General features: G+C 54.2%; 1 protein-coding gene across 1 annotated transcript; it reads right to left on the bottom strand.

Moving 5' to 3' along the window:
• Positions 1-1,275: 1,275 nt before the first annotated feature.
• LOC102063763 (zinc-binding protein A33) lies at positions 1,276-7,666 on the bottom strand. The gene is made up of 7 exons (XM_074552008.1): positions 7,539-7,666; positions 6,766-7,040; positions 6,055-6,150; positions 4,210-4,443; positions 3,814-3,833; positions 2,995-3,110; positions 1,276-2,898 (listed from the first exon to the last, which is right to left on the bottom strand). The coding sequence occupies exons 2-7, from the start codon at positions 7,036-7,038 to the stop codon at positions 2,354-2,356; spliced, it is 1,284 nt and encodes a 427-aa protein (XP_074408109.1). The 5' UTR covers positions 7,039-7,040; positions 7,539-7,666; the 3' UTR covers positions 1,276-2,353.
• Positions 7,667-18,329: the final 10,663 nt, after the last annotated feature.

The raw sequence follows: 18,329 nt of genomic DNA, 5'->3' as shown, positions 1-18,329 counted from the left end.
AGGCAGCATCTAGACTGCATTTCCTCACTGGGCTAACACTGGCAGCCCAGAGCAGCATTTTCCCTGGATGTAGGAGCTGCTCTGCCTCCCCAGCCCTGCCCCACCAGCAGGGCCAGGCAAGGACATTATACCCCAAATGTGGCTCTGCCTGGGAGCAGCCACACCACAGCCACCACACACAGCCCAGCAGGAGAAGAAGGGACGTGCTCCCTCAGGAGCATTTGTGGGTTTGGCTGGTCTCCAGCTGGTCTCCAGCTCAGCCTCGGGCATGGGGAGGGTGTGGGAGTGGCAGCAGTGGCAGTGCCACCCATTGGCAGTGCCATCACGCTGGCCCATGTGGCACAGGGCAGTGGCACACACTGGCAGTGCCATCACGCTGGCCCATGCAGCACAGGGCACACAGCAGCACTGGGCAGTGGGAGCTGGCACACAGCAAAGCCTGGTGTGCTCACCCTGCCAGTGCCTGTCACACCTCGGGGACACTGCCTGCTGCAGGCTGGGGAGCTGATGGGTTTCAGCTTTCCCTGCTGTGATCAGACCAGCCTCACCTTTCCAGAGGCTCCCTTGCAGGGGGTAACACAGCCCTGCATTTCCAAGCCAACAGCCCTTTCTTCTCCACTCTTATTGCAGCTGAGGTTGTGGGGCAGTGAGAGGAGGACATTAGAGCTGGGAGGAGGCTGAGTCCAGCCTATGGGCTCAGCACTCACTGGCTAAAGGCCAACCAGGGGCCAGGAGGGAGCACATACCGCCAGCATCCCCTCCACACCCGACCCATGAGCAAGGCTGCACAGAGCAGAGGTTTCCCAGGCACTGGGAGCAGCCCTGGGCTGTGCTCAGCACTCCTGCACAGGACACATCTGCCTGAGCCCTGCACAGGACATCCTCACCTCTGCCTTCCTCTCCTGCCCTGGCACAGGCCGCAGGCACTCCCAGCCCTGGCACAGAGCAGCAGGGCTGTGCAGGAGAGGAAACAGCCCTTGTGACACCACAGGGCCCCTGTGCCATCCCTGCTGGGCAGGCAGATGGCCAGTGAAGGGAGTGTCCCTGTGCCCAGCTGTGGGAGCTGGAAAGCCTCACACCTTGGCCCTTCCCATGCCACAGAAAGCTGAGCCTCTGCCAGAGGTATCTGGCTCCAGCCAGCACTGGGACTACATAGTATTGGGGAGCTTTGGCCTCTGCTTTGAGCCTGGAATGGATTTGGGTGAGAAAAACATGACATTTCCACCCACCCCAGGCACTGCCATCCTCCCTCCCACCCACCACTCCATCAGCCAGGCTTGGACCCATCCCAGCACCTCTGCTGACTCGTGAGACAGAGACACTGCCAGCCCCTCCTGGTCACAACCACAGCAGCCAAAGCCCTGGACCTGCCCTCACAGGGACCCTGCCCTCCCTCCTGCAGGTCCAGTGCTGCCAGCAGGGCCACAGGGGGCTGACAGGAAAAAAGAGCCACATTCCTGCTGAACTTGGGAAGAATTGGCACTTGGCATTTTCCACATGTACAAATCCTTAACAGCCAGCCAGGCCAGAGATGGCGAAATCTTAAAACACTGTAGCCCAAGATCAGGGCTAGGCTCAGAGCCTCTCTACCCTGTTCTCAAACAGCAAATGGTGAAAAGCCACTGTGAGATGTCAAGGGAGCACTCCAAGGAACTACATGGGAGCAGTGGCTGTTTGAGCCTCCTGCGCTGCAGGCACAGGAGAGCCAGGGCTGGAGCAGGGCTCTGGGTGCCCCAGGCTGTGCCAACCCCCAGAGCAGGAGAAACCCCCAGCAGACAAGCCCTGAGCAGCCCCAGCAGGCACCAGCGGCTTTCTAATGAGCTTTAATAGCAACCGAGGTGAAGGAGCCGCGCTGCAGTCCCCAGGCTGTGCACCGAGCTCCCTCTGCTGCCGGCCCGCAGCCCTGCCCCGGGAAGCCCTTGCAGCAGAGCCGGATGGATGGTCGGGATGCGGGGTTGAGAGGCACCCGATGGTGCCCGGGACTGCTGCCCTCCTCCATGGGGCTGATGGGTGGGAGCACAGAGAGGCAGGAGGTGCCAGCAACTCACAGCCCCCTGCCCTGCAGCCCCGTGGCTGCTGTTACTGAACTGTAACAGCAGTAACACTTCCTGTGCTGTGCTCAGGAAGGGGAGGTTGTTCTTCTAGGGGTGCCAGGAACCCCTGTGAATGCCTTGTGGCAACCACAGCCACGGCACGGGGAAAGGAGGGCAGACAGGACCTGGGAAGAGACTCATACCCTCCTTCCTCCCAGAACAACCCAAACCAGCTCCTCCAACACCCTCAGGCTTGTGTGTGCAGAGCTGGCCCCCAGCACAGCCCTGGGCAGGAGCCAGGTTGGTGTCCCAGCGCACCCTCACAGCGCCAGGTGACAGAGGCGCATGGGCTCCCCGTTGTCCCTCCCATCACTGAAGCAGGTGCTGAAGAAGGGGCAGTATCTCTCTGCAGAGACCTGGTGGAAGGTGAAGAGGTGGGACATGTCCCCAGCATCAAAGAAAGCCACGGTGCCCTCCTGGCAGTCCAGGAAGACGCCCACTTTGCGCGGGGGCCGCCGGGGAGCCAGGCGCACCCAGGGGCTGGCGCTGGCCCAGTACTCGGTCCTGTTCCGCAGGCGCAGTGTCCAGTAGCCGTTCTCTGGGCACAGCCTGACCTTGGCTGCCCTGTCCACGGTCTCAGCAGCCACCCCCAGGTCCCACTTGGTTTTGCTGCCCACCCAGACCTCCCAGTAGTGCTGGCCACGGTCGAAGGCCTGCGAGCCCAGCACGTTGACGCACTGGCGGAAGCGCCGAGGGCTGGCGGGGACACGCTGGGCTCGGTCCCTCTCTGTCACTGCTGTCAGATCCCTGGACAGGACCAGGTTGGGGTGGGCTGACTCAGGGTCAAAGGTGAGCGGGGCAGGAGCTGCAGAGACATCAAGTGTGACATGTTACTGGCTGTACACTCCCTGTGCAGAGCATCCCTGTTCCACCACCTCCATCCCTCCCAGGACATGCTCACCAGGGCAGATGGAGCGCAGCATCTGCCTCCAGAAGATGTACTGCAAGGGCCCACTGTGGCTGTCCCTGTAGTGCTGCAGGTCCAGGGCAGGCTGGGTCTCAACACTCACCGAGGGCCTGGGGCAGAGAGAGGCAGGCAGGGTCATCCCTCTGCTGGGGCACTGCCAGTGCAGGCAGGGAAAGCACGGGCAGGGCTGCAGGACAGTGCTGCAGGCGACAGATTTGGTAAAGACAGGACACAAATGTCTCTGCTTGTTCTGCCCCCAGTGCAGTGAGTGGCTCAGGGCAGAGGTGTCCAAGACAGAGGCAGCAGCACTGCTTGTGGAACAGTGATTCCTGGCAAACTCACATCCAGCACACCCAACAGGACTCCTGGGCAGGCCTGTGGAGTCAGGCTGCATCCCAGGGAGGGAGGGGACAGGGACACACTCCCCTATGGCAGTTCTGGCCCTCAACTACTCCCACTTCAGACAAACTTGCACCTCAGGGTCACTTTGGCAGCCTCATGAATAGTAAGGAAGGGCAGGGGGAAGATGAAGCACCCAAAGTCTGTTCCCTCTTGCAGCACACATGGCTCTTGCACCCATTTCACTCTCTCCTCTATCCACACTTCTAGCCATGTCAACACATAGGAGGCTCCCCAGGAAGAGCATCCAGTGTATGCTGGGGACCAACCTCCACCTTGCACAGCACCAGCAACTTCCTGAACACTTTGTGGTTTTTAAAACTTGAGATAAAGTGCCTCTCCCATGTGGTCCCAGCCAGGGACTAAGATAAGCTCCTGAAAAGGGAATCAGCTTCTTTCATGCCACACACGTACCTGATATCCAGGCTCTCCACCTGCAGGGAGAAGCAGAGACAATTAGCAGCAACTCTAATTCATGCAGCTGCACAAATAAATTCCTTGTCCTGCCTCCTGCTGCCACACAGCACAGAGAGAGGAAACCAAGCTACCAGAAACTGCAGCCTGGAGAAAACTGTTTGGGCACTTGGATGGAGAATGAGGAAGGCTCCTAAGACCCACCACATCTGATGTCACTGTATCCCTTGTGGCTAAAATCTCCAGAATCCAGGGGATGGGGTAGATAATCCAGAGGGATGGCAGTGAGAATAACTGTGGGGTACAGCCTAGTGCTGTCATTTAAGACACCCCCATCCCAATTTGAGCTCCTGAAATATCCCTCAACCTCCTGCCAGAGTCAGCAAAGCACCTCACCTCCAGCAGTGACACATCTTCCATCTTGCTCAGGGTCTGCCTGACGTGCTCGATGTCCCTCTGCAGCACTGCCATCCCCTCCTCCAGCTGGCCAACCTGCCTGTGCAGCTGGGCCAGGGACTGCTCCTCCTGCTCACCCAGCCCTGCCAGCACAGCTCTCTCCTCTTCCTCCAGGATTTGATGAAGGCGAGCAAACTCAGCCCGAATCTTGAAGTTCAGCTCCCCAGACACTTTCTGAGCAGAGGAAAGAGACAGAAGGTAAATCCAACAGATAGAACACACAAGGAGGGGCACAGGATGGCTGTGGCTGTTACTGTTTACAGAGCCCTGGAAATGTGAGGTTTAGACATAGCAATGAGTTTTTAGATGGAGAACAGGACACAAGGACAACCTGCAAGGCTGCAGAGTCAAAGGAAAAACACCAACAAACCCAAAAAAACAACTCCACCAAAGATGTGGTCACTGTAACTACAAATCCCCACATGCAGCCACAGCCCTCTCCCACACCACCAGGAATTTGCCTGTGGGCAAGACTGGAGCTCTTTAAATTTTGTGTAGCTGCAGACTCAGCTGCTCAGGTCAGTTTTCATTTATTTCACATCATTCCAGGCCCTGAGCAGAGCTGCCTGATGGGCAAGCTGCACAACCTAATCTCTGTCATTAAGGCTGATAAAATCCCATTCAGCTCTATCCAGAGGTCACTTTTTTCCAGTTGTTTACTCACCAGCCAACCTTGTTGTGTTCTCACTGCCTTTCTGCCTGTTTACAAGAGACAGCCAATGACTTTTTGTTTTCCTTAATTAAGCTTTTAATCTCCAAGTGCAACCTTAGCCCTCATTATTTTCTCGAGGAGTGCTTCCTGAAGTGCACATCCCTTTCTCCTCACAGGGAACCCACCTCCCTAAGGGATCTGAAGCTTCACCAGCCTCCTCGTGCTCTAGCAGGTGTTTGTGCTGACACACCAGAGCCACAGAGAAGGTGCAGGGCCTCCCTGTTCATATCAGTGATTTGCTCCTTTACTCTTGAGACACCTCTTGGCTCTTGCACAGCAACAGGAAAACACATGCTTATGTGCTAATACCTCTTCATTAATCTCAAAGGTCTATTCCACATCTGGCAAGAAGACAAAGATTTGAAATAGAGCAGGCTGGGGGACCAGAGGCTCCAGTCAGAAGACAGGGGTTTTTTCCCCTCTCAGTTTTAACTCATCTTTGAACTACTTCCATTTTCCTTTAACTCCCCTTCCTTGGTTTTAACACTATTATGCCACCCAAGAAAGCAGCACAGTCAGCCTGTGGCTGTTTTCACTTCACAGATCTGTACCAACAGGGAGCCTGGTGTCTCTCAAAGTGCCCATGGAGAGCACTCAGGCTCCTCATTCACCTCAGAGCTTTGCAGTGAATCCCAAGACTGCCCTTGTGGCAAGGCCACCACTCTTGCAGTGCCAACCCTGCCAGTGACCCAGTTCCTTCAGCTTTGCTGCCATCCCTTCTGACATGAGAGGACTTTAGATCTGCCAGGAGTTAATGCTGTCCCAAAGAGGCAGCACAGCAGGGCCAGAGCAGGCTGCCCACAGCTCTCACCACTCACCATGTCTCAGCTCTGCTGCACCAATGCACTTTGCAAACATTGCATTTAATGAGTGCTAATGCTCCTCCCAAAACCTCTGCTGGATATCCAGCAGTGATGAGCTTGGGCCTTCATGCAGGAGAGCTTGTGTAGATCCCCACTGTTACTCATCTAGATTTTTACAGGAAGCTGAGCTAGACCTCAGCTGAAGACACACACATCCTCTGTGAACACTGCCCAGAAGCTGCCTGAGGAGCAGCTCCCACAGGGTGTTACCGTCAGGCTGCAGATGTCCTCCTGCACCACACGCTTCTTCTGCAGCAATTTCTCCAGCTCCTTCTGACGGGCCTGCAAAGCATCTTCCAGGTGCTTCTGCAGGAACAAGGAGAAGAAGGTAAGGAGGCCACTTAGCACTCTGCTCTGATTCAGGAGAGCCCCAACTCCTACGGTCAGCATCAGGAGAATACAACAGGATCTCATATAAGGGCTGTAAGGAGAAGCAAGCACCTGATGCACAGCCTTGAGAATTAAGCATCGGTGCATGTGATGAATCCAATTTGTTTTTAAGACTGGGAGCTCCAGCCTGAGATATCTGTTTGCACAAGCTTTAAATGCTGCGTGCTGTGAAGGGACTGTCCCCTCAAGCACAGCACCTGGCCCAAGCAGCCCTCAGCCCCCTCTCACTTAGGGAACACATCCTTAAATGAGAAATCACAAAGCTGTGGTTGGAATCAGACACAGCAGTGAGGGAAACAAATGCAAAAGAAAAGAAAGAAAGAAAAAGAAAGAAAAATACAACAAACAGCTGTGAGAAAATAGGGAAAGAGACATAAAGGTCGGTGCACTTGGGCCAGATGAGGCTTCACACTGGGGGAACTACCTGTGAGAGGAGGGGTGGTGGCTGCACAGGGCTCATGTGGCACCTGTCCCCTTGTCCCCAGCCTGGCAGAAGACACTCACCTGCACCTCCTGGCAGGAGGCACTCACCTGCATCCTGTGCCGGTGCTCCCGGGAGCCGCAGCGCCGCACCTTGTCCACCAGGCCGGCCAGCAGGTAGTGCGTGCGGAAGGCGCGACCGGGGCAGCTGCGGCGGCACTGCGGGCACGAGGGGCCGCGGGCGCAGCTGTCCCAGTAGCGCACGATGCAGCCCCGGCAGTAGTGGTGCATGCAGTCCAGCATGACGGGCTCGCTGAACAGCTCGCAGCAGATGGCACAGGTCAGCTCCTCCCGCAGGCTGCGCTCCTGGCTGCTGCCGGCCATGCCTGCGGGCACACGGTCCCACCCGGAGCTCCCTCACAGATCCCCAGCCCTCTGGAAACAGAAGCTCCGCCGCTCTGGGGCAGGGCTTGGTTACCAGACCTTGGTTACCAGACAGGGCCTGTCCAGCTGTACAGCGGGTGTGTGCAGGGCTGGAAAGCCCCGAGTTACAGAGCAGCCCCGGCCGAAGGTCACTCCCTTTGGAGTAACAACTTTCAATTTCCCGTCACTTCACCAAAACTGCTCAGTGCGTCTGACAGGGCCCAGCCTTGTGTCCCCACCGGGCCCGAGGGCTGCTAGCACCCACCCGCACCGCGAGGGGCTCCCGGTGCGGCACCGCCGCTGCCATGTGCGGGTCCCCGCCGGCTCCAGACCCGCGGCGCGCACCGCCCGCTGCCCTGAGCGCAGCCCCGGCCGCCCGCCGCCCCAGGACCCCCACCGTGCTGAAACGGCTTGGCTTGGCTTAGTTTAGCTTATTTTAGTTTAGTTCGGTCCCGTCTAACCTAATCCAGTCCAGTCCAGCTCTGTCCTGCCCAGTCCAGTCCAGTACCGTCGCTCTCCCACCTCCGGCCCCCCGAACTCGGGTCCTCCGCCACGCCACGCCCCTCCAGCGGACTGACGCCCGCTCTGACCAATCACGGTGCAGATACGCCGCTCGCCCGCCAGCTCATTGGGCGGGATCCCGCGGAGGGGGCGGGGCAGGGTCCCGGCGTGTGACGCGGTCACGTGCGAGAGCGCCCGGGCCAGCTTTGGACGGTTCACGCGGCGGTCGCGGGAAGGCGCGTGCGAGGCCAGAGAGCGCCGGACCGGACCGGAGTGGACTGGACTGGACCGGACTGTCCCTGCACTGTCCCTTCGCTGCCCCTTTACTGCCCCTTTACTGCCTCTGCGCCTCCCCTGCACTGGCCTTACGCTGCTGTTCACCGCCCTGCGCTGCACAGCTCCCATCCCACCGCTGCATTCAATAAAGAGCGCAGAAATGAGCTCCAGCCAAAGCCTCCCTCCCTCTCCCCTCCTCACGGTGTCTTCAGAACACAGCTCTGGCCAACGCTCTGGGGTCACGGCTTTGGGTTAGCTCGGAAATCACGAGGGCTGCAGGCTTGGTAGCGAAATAAAGAAAGAAAGAAGGAAGGGTTTTCATCCCTGTGTGGTCACCTGATGCTGGCCCTGTGATGATGTGGGAAGTGGCAGACATTGGTGGACATGTGAAAAATCACAAGAACTTTCAATACTGGAAGTAAAAATAAATAAAACTGAGAGGAGAGGGGACACAGGGACTCAAAAGAGCTGCACGGACCATGTGTCTCCTTCCTCACCACCATTAGAACCAGAGCATGCCCCCAAAAGGGCGATGTGCCAGGCACTGTCCAGCTACTGCCCTCCTCTCCTGGTGCTCTTGTTTTCTCATTACTACAATGCAATTAGTGCAGAAAGTGTTTCTGCCCATCTTCATTTGCTTGTCTGAGGGATTTTCCCAGGCTTTCTCTCACACTGTGCGTGCTTGGTCACTGGCATGCGGCCACAGCAGCTCTGCCTGCAGGCAATGGGGACAGACAAGGCCTCTGCCGTGTCCCCAGCAGCCCCTCGGGCTCACACGCTCAGCCACAGCCCTGTGCTGATGTTTGGGCTCGGACCAGCACTGCATGCATGAGGAGCAATCACTCCTGGGGGATGTTGGCCATGGCAAGCGAGGTTCACCCCGTGGCCTCTGGGTGGCCAAGCAAGGGACATCCATGGACACCAAGAGGGCCAGGCCATGGCCAAATGGGCTGGCAGCTCCACACAGTTATTGTGGGGGCTCAGGACTGCTCTCTGGCTGCACCCTCCTGCTCCAGTACCCATGGAGGCTCTGGGACAGGGATGCTCAGTCCCCCCTGCTCACTGGCAGACAAGAACACATCGGGCAGGGATTATTTCCAGCAGGCTGAACCTGCTCCCATTGCTGCCCTTTTATCCTTTCCACTGCACAACACAGAAGAGTGGCCCTGGAGCATCACTAGTATGATGACACTGGGATCCATGGGTGCCTGGACAATCCCCTCTCAGCTGTGACTTCATGCAGCAAAACCTGTCCCCACATTTACATCTTTGTGCTTCCACTAGGCTGGCTCTCACCCTGAGAACATGCCAGGGCTGAAGGGGAGCAGTGCCAGTGCCAGCCCATCACAGCTGGTGTTACCTCCCACCCTCCTGCCACGTGCCAGCAATCCTGAGGAACAGCTGGCTTTGAGCTCATGGATTCTGGATGGGAGCTGAATCATCTGCTTAGGTGCATCCTTTTGAGAGGGAAATGGCTTTGTCATCTGTGTCCTCCTGGCTTTGTCATTGTTCCTCCAGGAACTAATTATAAACTATGCACAGACACACAGACAAGACTCCACCACAGGACACACAGGATGCTTCTCCCTTACCTGGTGATGGGAGGACCACGTGATCTTTATTTGTGAGAGGTAAAAGCATCAATAATTGCTTTTTAGCAGAGATCTGGACTGTGCTGTGGAAGGTCCAGCTCCCCTAGCAGCCCAAGCCAACAGCACTGGGAGGTGTCCCTGTGGATCAGATCTGTGCTGTAGTGAGAGCTCATCTCTCCTGTTATGGAGCCCAGCAGGTGACAGCCTCCCAGGGACACCTGTAGGCCCAGTGTTTGGAGAGGTTGTAGCTGGATAACTGAAGTGTCACCCTGAAACAGCAGAATTTGGGATAGCTCAGCTGATGTTGAACTTCCCCTTTTAGCCCCAGGTGGAGCCCAGTCCTGGTCCCTCTGCAGTGGGAACAGCAGGAGCACCCCCCTGGCATGGCACCAGGCTGGGCAGTGCCAGCACATACCCTGCCCAGAACTGGGCTATGGGATGCTGCTCTCCTGGAAGAGATGCTCTGCACCAGGGTGTGGAGCTGCCAGCTTGGGTTCAGGGGCTGCAGGACATCCTTCAGCACCCAGCAGAGTCCTGGACCCCCTGATGTATAGCTTTTCCCAAATAACTCCTCTTGCTGCCAACAGAACCTGTCACTCATGTAAAATTGCCTATTTCCATCTTTGCAGGTTTGAGCTGCAGATTTCGGAGCCAAAGGGGGAGTGGCACCATTTACCATGCACTAATCCATCAATCCAAGAAGAAGGTTCTAATACAGATGGGGATGTCTTTGTCATGGCCATTTCACTTTCTGGGACATCAGCTACAAGGGCTAAATCTAGCAGTGAGTGCAGTCATTTCCCAGTGAGCACGTCTCCCTTCTGGGGATTGAAAACACACCCGAGTGTGCCCCGGTCTCAGATTCCTGCTCAAGAGCTCCTGGCATCTCCTTCCTTTCAGCACTCACTTCAGTTGGCAATGTAATGTTTTTCTTTCTTTTTTTAGCACATCCCTCTTGGAGGGATCCAAGCTCTGGGCTGGGACCTGAGAACGCTGTGTTTGGAGAATTTAATTATGCACTGGGGAGGTGAAGGATAAGATGGATTGGGAAGGGTTTGGCTCAAAGCACATGGATTGGGTCCAAACCTCTTCACCATTCTCTGTCCCATGCAGTAAATGTGTATTCTTGGAGATGGTGTCAGAGGAGCTGTTTGGCCTTGCTGGAGGAGGGGGATGAAGTGGGAAGTGCTGCGAGTCTGGGAGCTTCCCTGGGTGCCAGTGAAACACGAGGGGAAGGAGAAGCAACCACTGATTCCAGTGTCAGTCCCTGGTGTTGGCTCTCCAGATGCAGGCAGGGAAATTCCACAGGGACAAGAAGCTTTGCATTTTGATTTCCCTGTTTCACATTGGTTTGAGTGCAAATACACTCCGAGGACTTTGATTCCTCTGGATCCTGCTCTCCTGGAGTCTCTCCTGGAGAATCCTGTGGCTCTCCCTGAGCAGTGCCCAGCTGTGGGGCAGGAGAGGGACAGAGGGGTAAATTAGGGTTCCTCTTTTCCACGTGCTGACCTGGACAAGCCCCAGGTGAAGAACTCCATTGGGGTGAGGATGGGGTGGCTTGAAGCCAGCCCTTCCCACTGCCCTTGGCATCTCTGGTCCGGAAGGAGTGAGGTGCTGCTGGTCCAGGGAAACCCCCAGACTCCCCACATCCCCAAAAGCATCCCAGGAAACTCTGCTTCTGTGGGCTCCTGCCAGCTCTTCCCTGCACTGAGACCATGAGGGGGAAGGAGTGGAAAGGGATTGCTGTAAACAGAAAGAAAAGAGTGAAAGAAAAAGGCAGGAGATAAATCAAAGCAACAGCAGCACCACTGCTAATGGATATTACACTTCCCTCCGTGAGCTCAGCTGCAGGGATGTGATTTAGAGGCCTCGGTTAGAAAGGTGAGCAGGAAATGAAGCAATGCTCTGAGATATGGTATCTTTGGATAAATAGCTGCAGGATGAAGGTGACCAGAGGTGGCCATTATTTGCCAATATTTTCTTCCCAGTCCCAAGTGATATTGCTGTTTTGCTAAAGCCAGAGCTTTCAAGGCTTTGGAGCCTCTGAAGTTGTCTGACTATGAAGTGGCAGCCATGGTCCAGGTGAAAGCCCTGTAGCGATGGTGTTGAGCAGGTTCAAACCATCCTAAACACACCATGAAAGGACCCAGGTGAAGTGAGGGCAGGAGTCTGAAGGTTTGTGTCATTTTTGCCCTCATGTATCCAGGAGAAGGATTGGGGATCAGCATGGACAAATCCATCTCCTGCTACATGGAGGGAGGGAAACAGGGGTGGAAACAGGCAAAGGAGGAAGAACATGGCCTAATCATGGTTTGTTTTGTTTTCTTTGTTTTTTGTTTTTTTTTTTTTTTTTTCTCTAGGGATGCTCAAATAACTCAATCCCAGGGGACCAGTTTCATGTGCTACTGAAGTTCTCAGCCCAGTCTCCCTCTCCAGGACTCCTCGTGTGAACAATCATGAGCAGGCCTGTCAGGCAGTCTGTCCTGCCCTGTGAGATTCCCCATGCCACCCCTCTGGGCAGCCAAGAATCCATCATGTTTGCATTCCACCAGATCCTTCAGCTCCCCACACCCAGGCGCCAAAACCAGGAGATTTTTGCAAATATTAACATTTCTGGCTGCCACTTGTGTGCCTGTTTACTCTGAGCTGTGTGTGAAACCTCTCTGATACTCCACACACAGCGTGGGCTTGGCCAGAGCAGCTTTGTCCTCCCAGCCTTCCCTGTGATGCGTTGTGTGTCAGCCCCAGCCATCCTGCTGGTCACTGCCTGCAGGATGCCTGGAATGCTCCTCTCTTTCACTTGGATCTCTGGTTCAGGGTGCTGGGTGTTCATAGATGTGCTAAGCTGCCCCTTCAGAGCCTGAAGCATTTGCAGCTTTTGATTTTTAATGTTTTTTTAGGTTTCTGACCTCAGTTCTCTCTAGGAGGGTGTGGGAAAGGTCTTCATGACCTCATCTTACAGAAATGGGCTGGGCAGGCTGGGCTGCTCAGGATGCTGAGTCTTGTCCATTAGCATCCACATTCCAGGCTCAGAACACAGTAGCCATGAAACCCATGCCTGTGGTCACATCTCAGATCCAGATTGCTTTCTCCTGCCTGGGCTGAGGCTCTTTGCTATACTCATTGCTTGCATTAGAGACATCTGCAGAGCCCAGTCCTCTCCCTGATGTCACATATGAAAGTCTTCAGCCCATTCAGTGGAAACAGAGAGAATTCATTTACCATTACACAGCTTTCAAAAGCCAAGGGACATTTCTGCAGAAGATGATTCCACAAGAACAGTATTTCTCAGTGCAGCATTTCACACACAGCACAGGTTATTTGGCATAAATGTCTCCCCTTGCTATTCATTTCACATTTTTCTATCTGAGAAAGATGCAGATGTGCTCCCAAATCTCATTCATTTTGGAGAAACTCAGACTCCACACTGCCTGCAGCTCAGCAGCCTCAGCCTGGAGGCACCTCCTGTGCTCCCAAGAGGATTTAAAAGCAGCTCTTTAGAGCCTGGCTCTACTTCTCCCCCTTCTTACAGCCACACACTGAAAGCTGGAGCCTGAGAATCACCAAAGTGGTCACCCAAAACAAAATGGAAGACATTCAGTTGCCATTGAGAGAAATAACCATCTCCCTTAAAGAAAACAATTGAAGTGGCTGTACCTTTGTTAAAAAATCTGAAAAATCCTCCAAAAGCTTTTACTTCTGGAGCTGTCACCATAACAACGAATGTTTGCAAAGGATGCAGTGGGGAGGGAGCAGGGGAGATGTGCCCTTTGTCAGCACAGAGTTCCTGCCCAGCCCCACAGCTGCTGGCCACAGGTGATGCCAGGGCTGAGGGGCAAACCAGCATAGCCCTGGGAATATTGCACAAACCTGAGCTGTTCCCAGTGTCTGTGTGGTGAGGCTGTGGCAGTGCTTGGTTGGGCAGCTCAGTGCTCTCAAACCCTGTGTCAGAGCTGCCCTGAACTGTCCTGGGGCCAGGGCTGCCGTGGGAGCCAGCTGAAGGTGACAGGGACAGGGGGTGGCTGCAGCTCCTGCCTCTGGTTTTGGCAGTACAGAAAATACCGAGAGTGATGATCTTACCACAGGGATGAATGATCTTTTACAAAGTCCTGCCTTTGCTTCCCATCCAAACTCACAAACTGATTTATTTGTAACAGGAGATGAGGAGGCTCCTTCCTACTCCTTTTTCAGGGCAATGAGCTGGGGCACTGCCTTGCCCAGGACAGTTGTCAAAAGAGGCAATAACCCATCCTGGAGACACAGCAGCAGGGCCCCTGCTACCTTTCCCCTACCTGGGCTGGCTGTGCTCCTCTGCTTTACTCTGCAAAATAACAATGCACACTGTCTGGTCCTGCCTCTCCTGCCCAGAGTGAATGTCACCCTGAAGGAGCGTGGTATTCCCCATGGGAAGCTGAGCTCTGTGAGCTGCACCACTCGAAGGCACTGAGTGCTCCCAGAGGAAATGCTGTGCAAAGCCACATTTCCCCTGATACCTTAAATATCCTAAATGCCTGGGGAGAAATAAGTCTCTTCTCTCTTCAGCACGAAATGGCTTTCAAAGTAGATTTGCAGGCTCCAGACTCACCTCCCTCGTGTCTGGTGTGAGCTCTTCAGCGAAGGCAGAGAGGAAACGGCTCCTCCAATAATAAATTGCAGGCACGTGCTCCCCTGAGCAGTTGTTTGGAAAGAGTCCCATATGCCTTGTGCCAAATTTGCTGGCCAGGGAAGCTCAGTGGTATTAGCATGTTCCAGTTAATTAGGGCTGTGAGTCGTCCTTTTCATCGCCTGAAGAGCTGGGAGAAGGACAAAGCCAGAGCTCTGCCTTTATAAGGCTTTGTGCTTTCCAGCACGGGCTCTGCTCAGCTCTGTGTGCTCTGCTCACACCCTGGGGACACAGCTCTTCCCCATGGGGCACTCGGTGTCATACCTATCTCTGAGTGTCAGACATGGCTTGTGAGTCATGTTTCTGGGGAGCACGCAGCCAAATGGGTTTTCAGCCAAATCCCTGAGTTTAAATCAGGAGTGGATCTGACCCTCCTGGCCCACACACTGCTGCCAGCCCAGCCCACAGGTAACCTGCTCCCTGCCCACAGCTGATGTGGGTCCCCACGGGACCAGAAAAGATGGAACAAAGCAGTGAAAGAGCAAATGTGATCCTGCTGCTGCCATGGTGGTGCTGGGACCTGGATCCCAGCTCCTGGGTACCTGGTGCCTTTTGGCAACACCAAGCCCAGAGAAGACAAGTCATGCTCTGAATTTTCCAGCCACTTGCATCACTTTCAATCTTGACACTTTGGAAGAGTTTAGGCTGGGGCTGCCATCAGCCCATCCAGCTCTGCCTGTTCTCATCACACAATCCAGCATTTATAGAGCTGTTTGTCATCTCAGGAGTGACAGCCTGGGCAAAAATGTCTTTGTGGAACTGTGCAGGAAGAGTATCCAGTCTGGGAGAGCAAGACCTTGATGACAGAACACGCTGCCTAAATGAGATGGGCAGCTTAGAAAGAAATCCCATAGGGCAAAGTGGGAAACAGCTGCCACTGCTACACACCCAAGCACCAGGTCCTCTGCTCCAGGGGTGAGTTTGCCACAGTGAAGCATTTTTATAACATTTTTTATGTACAGAGAACTGATATACATCAAATGACTTGCCCAAAGGCTGACAGAGAGTCTGTGAGAGATGGGGGAAACACGTTCAGACCCAAAATCTCATCCATGTTTCTGTTTTACCCAGACAACTGCTGGTCTACATCGTATCGTATTTTTGCAATCCCGGCTCTGAAGAGCTTATCTGACTGCAATTATCCTCTTCTGCAGAAGCTGTTTTCTACCTGGCTCAGTACACAAACAACAAGCAACCCTCTAATAAATTAACAAAGCTTTGAGTGCAGTGACTTGCAGAAATGGCAGCTAAATGCAGGGGCCAGTTCTGGGCTCAGCAGTGCTGATGTCTGCCTGGACAAACTGCCTGGAGTCCTTCTGTCCTGATGTGATTTTGTGTGTCAGAGTGAGATCCAGGGTGGGAAGGGGCTGAAAGGGGTAAACCTTCCTAGGCATTAATTGTTTAATCAGAGGAGCCCTGTGGGTTTGCCCCTAGTGGGGCAGGAGCTGAGGTGTGGTGAAGTGTTCAGCAGGACAAATCCCATAAATCCCATAAATCTTTTTCCATATGATCATCTCCTTCCTGACTCACTGACCCTCATCCTGCAGACACACCCAGCATCCCTGACTTCTGCCTGGCCTGGGAGTGATCAGAGCTGTGGCAGACCCAGGCCAGTTCCAGGCTAACCCAAGGTTCATCTCTCCTCCTGCTTCTCCAGTGCCTCTCCCTGACACTATCAGTGTCAGATAGCTCAGATATTTTAGCCAAACCTTGTCCCTGATGGTGTCTCTGCTCCTTCACTAGTTCCAGGAATGTTCACACAGGGACAAAAAGCTGTTATGAAATGAGAATCTGTTTTTAAATTCAGAGAAGGTACAGACAGCTTCCATCCGCCCTCCCACCCCTGAGTCTCTTTGTGGCTGTTTTAGTTCCCAAATGCATCAGACTCCCAAATCCACTGCATCCGTGAACTCTGGGGTTCAGATGGAAAAGGGGCTTTTGTGTTACCAAAACTTGCTGATGCATTTGGAGGCTGCTCAGGAAAACACAGGCACGACACCTCAGGAAGGAGCAGTGGAAATGTTTTGGTTACATGCAGGTGGAATTAAACAGATGTTTAAAAAATGAAAAGCTGCTTTTCTAAGTATGTCACTGTTGCTGCTCCAGATGAAGCAGGATGAACCAGAGCATCTGGAAGCCTTGGTAACAGTTTTCTTAGAGATTCCTCCCAGCAAGTGAACAGATAATCCACCTTCCTTTTCTGACACAAGTGAAGCCACAGCAGATGGCTTACAGCTGCAGGGTGGTCAGACTGGGAACCTGCCTGCTCACAGAGGCACAGCAGATTACAGGCCAAAAGACAGCTCTCTTCTCTGCCCCATTTCTCAGCCTTTTGACATCATTTTTGCTCCCTGGAGCACAAAATTCATTGTTGTATTTCTCAGAAGCACGGGTGAGCAGACTCACTGCCTAATAAAAGCCCAACCACTGGGAAAGGCTTTTGAGCTGCAAAGATCTTTGAATGATCCCATCGTGTCTGGAAGGACATGAGACTCCTGGGACACCCGTGCAGGCATTTGTGGGTATCCAGCCTGTGTGTGAGAATACCCCAGGCTGGAGGTGACAACAGAGCATGCAGTGGGTCCTGGCATCTCTGCTCGGGGCTGCACAGCTTCCACACCCCAGCACAATGCAAGGCACCATCTTTGTATTCCCCATCCTCCTCCTTCAGAGTGTTGCTGGTTGGGGCTGGGAAGACCCTCAGCTGCTTTGGGATCTGTAAGCTGTGTGGGGAGGTTGTTTGGTGTTCAGGTGCTGCAGTTTGTGCCACCACTGCTCCTCTGAACCCACCAGGAGTGACAGGGTCTGGCACTGCAGCCCCCAGGTGTCCCTCCCCTGTGAGGGAGCCAGGCTGAGCTGCACCTGCTGCTGCAATTCTGCTGTGGTGGGTGAGCTTAGGCAGACTGGCAGGCAGCCCTGTCTGTGGCACTGTCAGAGGAGCCTGACCCCAGGGACAGGGCTGGGCAGCACCCAGGGGTGGGACCAAACTCCAGATTGGTGGGTGCCATTTGGGATGGCAGTCCAGGAGTGCTGAGGGCTCAGCTGCACCTTTTTGCTCTGTCTGGTTGAAGAGCTGAGGTGATGCTTGGGAGCACAGCAGGTTTTGGTGCTCCCCTGGACCCCTGAGATGTGGGACAGGACATCCCCAGGACATGTGGGGCTTGCACTGACTCATCCATGTTTTAAGAGCTTGCATTTGCTATCATCCAGCAAAGACCACGTGCCAAAAATGACAGGAATTCACCCCATGGTCCTGATGAAGGTTCACAGCTTCAGGCTGCACAAATTTCTCTCCTGTCAATCACTGCCTTCTCCCCAGGCATTTCATTTCAGCCCTGGGAAGAGGGGAGTGGTGGCAAAGGAATCTGGGGAACAAGCAAGGAAAATCTCACACAGAAGAAAAAGGAGGGAAAAAAAAATAATCTTGAGCTGAAATCAACCATCCACTGCTGAGGACCCTGGAGAGGAGGAGTATCCATGCACTGGGAACAGGGGAGCAGAATGCTCCACTCACTGCTGCTCCTTCCCTCTCTGCACCCCCTGGGACACAGCAATGGCTCTCTCCAAGCAGTTCTGTCTTGTCCTGCTTCCCTCCACTCCCAGTTTTCCTGAGCAGCTAAATCAACAGCCTTAGGGGAAATGAGGGGGGAGAAGACATGAAACTCCCACAAAAATCCAGTTAGCACAGCTGGTGGATTTCATTCCTAGTCCTTTCCTTCTGAAGGGGAGACAGAGAGATGAGGGGGAAGATGGGACTCATAAGGACTCTTGTCCAAGACTTGGGTTCAAGTGTCACTTTCCATGTGATGTCAGGAATGTTCTCATTCCTCTTTTTCTGCTGAGCCATTAAAGTGTTTTCTTTTTCCTGGTGTATTGTGAATTTTTGGCACAAAGGGGTGCTTGAAAAGCCTCCCTGTTTCCGTTCTCACAAAGCAAAGGAGACCAAAGTTCACTGTGGGGGTAAAGAGCAAGACTTCTCTGATAAAATTCCAGCTGGAGGTACTCAAACCCAAGGAGAGCTGTCCTTCCCCTCAGCCTCTGGGAGCATCTCCCAGCCCAGGTAAGCTACAAATTCACACATTGCCTGAGTTGGAAATCCTGTGCTAAGAATACACAACTTCTTGAGGGCAAAATCTTTGAACAGGTGGGGCTTATCTGTGCTTATCTCTTCCCTGTGTTGCTTTAGAGTGCTTTCCTTTTGCAGATTTGGACACGAGGAT

Source organism: Zonotrichia albicollis, chromosome 15, assembly GCF_047830755.1.
Source record: "Zonotrichia albicollis isolate bZonAlb1 chromosome 15, bZonAlb1.hap1, whole genome shotgun sequence".
Lineage (NCBI taxonomy): Eukaryota > Metazoa > Chordata > Aves > Passeriformes > Passerellidae > Zonotrichia > Zonotrichia albicollis.
This window is presented reverse-complemented; position numbering and strand designations above follow the sequence as displayed.